A 4,746-nucleotide genomic window follows, 5' to 3' on the forward strand; every position below is an offset into this window, starting at 1 on the left:
GTGTGTGTGTGTGTGTGTGTGTGTGTGTGTTCTGCTCCTGTAGCAGCGCTTGTCGCAGCTCCTCCAGCAGCTCCTCTCAGCTCATTCTGGGCAGACAGACATCACCAATCGATGAGACGATTCAACACAACTCAGCACAAAGAAATCGGTTCTCCTCCTCCTGATCCAGCAGGACTGAACTTCCTCCTCAGCATTTCATCACTTCTGGTTTCAAATCTAAGAAATTAGGGAAGTTTATCATTTTATTTCCTTTAATTAAAATAACTTTAAAACTTACTGACAGCTTGTGTCAAAACTCTGAATTACATTTTCTTTTATTTGTTGGATTATTTTATTTTATTATTTATTTTCTCATTTAATTCTTATTATTTTTAAACTACGATTTACGCTCGTTAATGGATCGGTTCTGGTGGTCCTGCTGGGTCTCATTAGCCAAATCATGGGGATCGGACCCGAAACAGATTAAACACAGAGCGGTTCAGAAGGTCCGGATCAGCGGAGCAACCAAAAGGTTCTGTCAGCGTTTCTGAACTGGACTGGGTTTAATGAGCAGAACCGCCTGATGAGCAGCTGCTGAGTCGGCACTCCGTCCTCTGGATCAGAACCACTCTCCTGCTACTCGCCTCAGAACCGACCGACCCAGAAGCCTCTCAGACTGAAACTCCTCAAACGTTCTCCATGTTTCCAATGAAATCATCCAGGTTCTGCTCCGGGTTTGGTCAGATCCGGGTCTCTGCTCCAGAACCAGAAGATCCTACTGGTTCTGCTGATCCCGCCTCTAATCCTGCCTGTGGTTCTCTCCACAGTTCTCCCCATTCAGTCGGACCGTTCTGGCCTCCTGCTCCTACGACTTCACCGTCCGGTAAGTTCCGGTTTCGGTTCCGGTCCGGGTCGGGTTCCGGTTGCGGTTCTGTTTTAGACGTCTGAAAGAAGCGCAGCCTTTAAACCAGGGGTGTCCAAAGTGTGGCCCGTGGGCCATTTATGGCCCTTGAAATGATTTTGATTGGAAAAGCAAAAACAGTAAAAAAAAATTTCCAAAGTAGAAAAACTGACGACCAAAACAGAACCAGTGGCAGACTGAAGTTCTGTCTCTGTTCTGGATCCTTAATGACGTACTGCTTTCACAAAAACTGTTCTTTATTGAGCTGGTAAACTAAAATAACAAATTTTTACATTTTAATTTAATGAAAGTGACCCGTCTGTAGTAAATATTTTCTGGTCTTGGTCCAGAGAGCAGAGCATGAAAACATGGCAGCTTATTAGATTATAGCGGAGGAGGAGGAGTGATGATGATGATGGTGATGATGGTGATGATGATGATGATGATGATGGTGGTGATGATGATGATGGTGATGATGGTGATGATGATGATGATGATGATGATGGTGATGATGATGATGGTGATGATGGTGATGATGATGATGATGGTGATGATGATGATGATGATGATGATGATGGTGGTGGTGGTGGAGTGTGGGATGAAGATGAATCATTTCAGGCTTTGCTGCTCTGGGAAAATATCCAGAATAATAGAAAAATTATAAATTTATTAAATAATCCAGAATAAGTGGAGATTAATTTTTATTTCCTTGATAATCTGGGTAACACTTTATTTGAAGGGGGTGAATAAGACTGTCATGACAGTCTTATTCACCCCCTTCAAATAAAGTGTTACCATAATCTGCATAGAACTGGAGTTAAAATGTAGTCAGTTAATAACTGAATTAACTGACTAAAAATGCTTTTGGGTCAGTTATTATTTACATTTATGCAACATTAAAAACATTTTAAAATGTCTCGAAATCTAAATTAATAATTTGAGCATTTATTCCATGAAGACATTTTATTGTATCATAGTAATGTTTCCTTTCAGTGAGCAAGATGAAACAAAATAAATATTTAAAAAATACTTATTTAATTTGGGATCTTATTTTGTCATTTGCAACTTTTCATTTTATTTCTTGACAAATTAAATTACATAAATAATAATAACTATAAGTCTTAACATTAATTAATAATATTTGCTATTATTAATTGTTAATGAATTTATTTAACTCTTGAATTAAATTAATAAAATCATTTATTTTATTTCAAGATTTCTATATTCAGTCTTTGTTTATTGAGAAATAAAAATATAATTAAAGAGAAAACTCCGCCCTCTTTTGAATATGGAAACATGAATTATAAGCTGAACCAAAGTTAAATAATAAAAGTTTTACTTTTATTACTTAACTTTGGTTCAGCTTTCTTTGTGAAATATATTAATATAATATCCAGAGTCAGCTGGACAAGTTAAACTTATTGATCACTGATGATCAGTTTTCTCCATCCTGCAAGTTAAGTCATTTCAGCGTCATTTAAATAATTAAAGCTTTAATTGTTTGTTTATGATGAGTAAAATGATAAAATGCCGCCAGGCTGGTAGTTTGATGTTTGGACCAGAGCTCAGGTTTCCTCTGAGTGTTTGCTCTAGATAATTATTCAACATTAATTTCCTGTTTAACAGTCATGCTGACTGACAGCAGCAGAGCAGCCCACTCGGCTCACATGTTCATGTTTTCTCTGGTTTAGACTTCACCAAAAGCCCATGAAGTTTCATTCTGCTGCAATTTGCAGAGAACAAAGACATTTTATAATAAAGTTACAGTTGATTTAATTTGCCATGAATGCGGCGCTGTAACGGCTGTTTAGACCCGATTCAGTCAGACTGAGTGGTCCTCATCCGTTCTCCAGGCTGGTTGAAGGTTTCTCCGATGGTTTTCTTCTGATCAGCTGATCTGACACATTGAGGCATTCCTAAAGTGAAGGGATGAACTGGCACGTGACCCGGTACCGAACAGTTCTGTCCAGGTAACAGAACCGTCCAGCTGGATGAAGAACCAGTTGGATGTAACAACCAGAATGTGGCTGCTCTCTGAAACCAGTGGACTAAAGTTCCTGAAGGTTGTGGAGAGTCTTCAGCGGCCAAACGTCCTTAGTGACGATACGCCGGCTACCGGTGGAATCGGCTCCATGTCCGTCCGTCCGTTCAGCTTTGTCCTCATCTCCCATTCAGAGGATCGGACAGGCTGAGTGCTCAGGGTTCAGGGGAACATCTTTCCTTCATAACAAACGGAGATTTCTCCTCTTTTCTGACACCCATCGAACGTCTGGACGGTTCTGCAGCAGAACAGTTATTTGAGTGAAAGCCAAGGCACACCAGACCCGATCTGGCATCAATCCGACAGAAATCTAGCCTGATGAGGTACACAACAGTTAGATCATGTTAAAGTCAACGGGATCTTATTGACCGTTAGCCATTCCCTGTGACTGTGTCTCTGACCGTCCAACCAAGAAAGACCTGAGGTCTACGTTCAATGAAACTACACAGGAACTTGATAGGAAGTGAGACGGTGTCCAAGTAAAACTCATCTGATTTGGATGAAAACACAGACTAGAATCTTTTACTCAAAGAATCAGTGAACTTCCTCAGGGTGAGATCGTCGGACAGTGATCTTGTTCCAGCAGGTTTGAGTTTTGCAGCCGGACCGATTTGTGTTTTCGCCGGGTGGTTTCCGGTACAAACTCTCGTGTGAAAACTCGATCCCACGAGTCTTATGGTCTGTTGAGGAACCTCCAAGTTGGATCCTGTATGTCAGGAAAAGATCATGAAGAGTCAGAGGAAAGGGGAGAGGTTTGGTCTGAAGACTGATTTCTGTCTGAACATTTAAATGTCCCAAAGATGAGACAGTTTGACCTGTAAAAACAGGATTCTCGCCTCGACGTGGGACTCCAGAGGGCCTGCTCGCTCTTCTGACTGTTGGTCCAAATGTTACAGACAGTTTGGCTGCTTGGAAACAAACTTTGTGATGGATGAAGATCATCCGCTCGTGTTGTTCTGAAAACACGACGCTTGTGATGTTCCCTTTGAATAAAGCATGGTGTTTGCTTTAGGTAATCGTTTCCCTGCTGTTGTGTGAGTTTGCGCTCGTTGGCATTAATTTCCTGCCTAAGCTATAATCATAACAGCCTGCAGACACGTCATCCCTAAATATTCCATGGAAATGCTGATTGTTTTCTCAGCGGTCGGTCTTTAGATCTCGGTCCGCATGCAGGTCGTGTCTGCTGTGACTGAACGGGTTTCATATTAACAAAGCGGCGGCTGGATGGACGGTTCCACTGAATGAAACACAAAAGATGTTAAATAATTACCTGGAATCTGCAAACAAAAGAGACTTTTAGTTCCCAACATGGACTCATTAAACCTCCTTTCACATCATTTAATCTCCTCAGCAGCTTCTGCTTCCTCCACTGTAATCCTTATTTCACTAAGCATTATAGCTATGCCTTCACTCCACATTTAACATCCCTGCAGCCAAATTACTGCTGGATATCAGTTATATGATCAGAAATCATGATTAGAGATATCCATGGTTGTGTTTCTCTCCTGGATCTGTTGCCTTCATCTCTAGCAAACAATGATGGTTGGCTAGTAGTTGTTAGCCTGTAGGGTTGGTTTAATGGTTTACTAGTCTATTAGTTTGGGTGGAGTGGGTCAGGCAGTCAGTAGGATGATTGGTCAGTTGGTTAGTCGGGTGGTTTCTTGGATGGTTGATTTGTTGGTTGGCTTGTTAGTTGGTTGTTTGGTCGGTCCATCAATCAGTCGGTTGGATGGTCAGTTGGTTGGTCAGTCGGTTGGATGGTCAGTCAGTTGGATGGTCAGTTGGTTGGTCAGTCGGTTGGATGGTCAGTCAGTTGGATGGTCAG

At 41.3% G+C, this 4,746-nt stretch overlaps 1 protein-coding gene across 1 annotated transcript in view; it reads left to right on the top strand.

Moving 5' to 3' along the window:
* pex7 (peroxisomal biogenesis factor 7) overlaps positions 1-4,746 on the top strand; it is a gene marked incomplete at its 5' end in the record, with an annotated part of 11,995 nt that overhangs the window by 679 nt on the left and 6,570 nt on the right. Inside the window, one exon of the mRNA XM_007544221.1 lies at positions 807-862. Coding sequence (XP_007544283.1) covers positions 807-862 — 56 coding nt within the window. The remainder of the gene's footprint in view (positions 1-806; positions 863-4,746) is intronic.

Source organism: Poecilia formosa, unplaced genomic scaffold, assembly GCF_000485575.1.
Source record: "Poecilia formosa unplaced genomic scaffold, Poecilia_formosa-5.1.2 Scaffold1043, whole genome shotgun sequence".
Classification (NCBI taxonomy): domain Eukaryota; kingdom Metazoa; phylum Chordata; class Actinopteri; order Cyprinodontiformes; family Poeciliidae; genus Poecilia; species Poecilia formosa.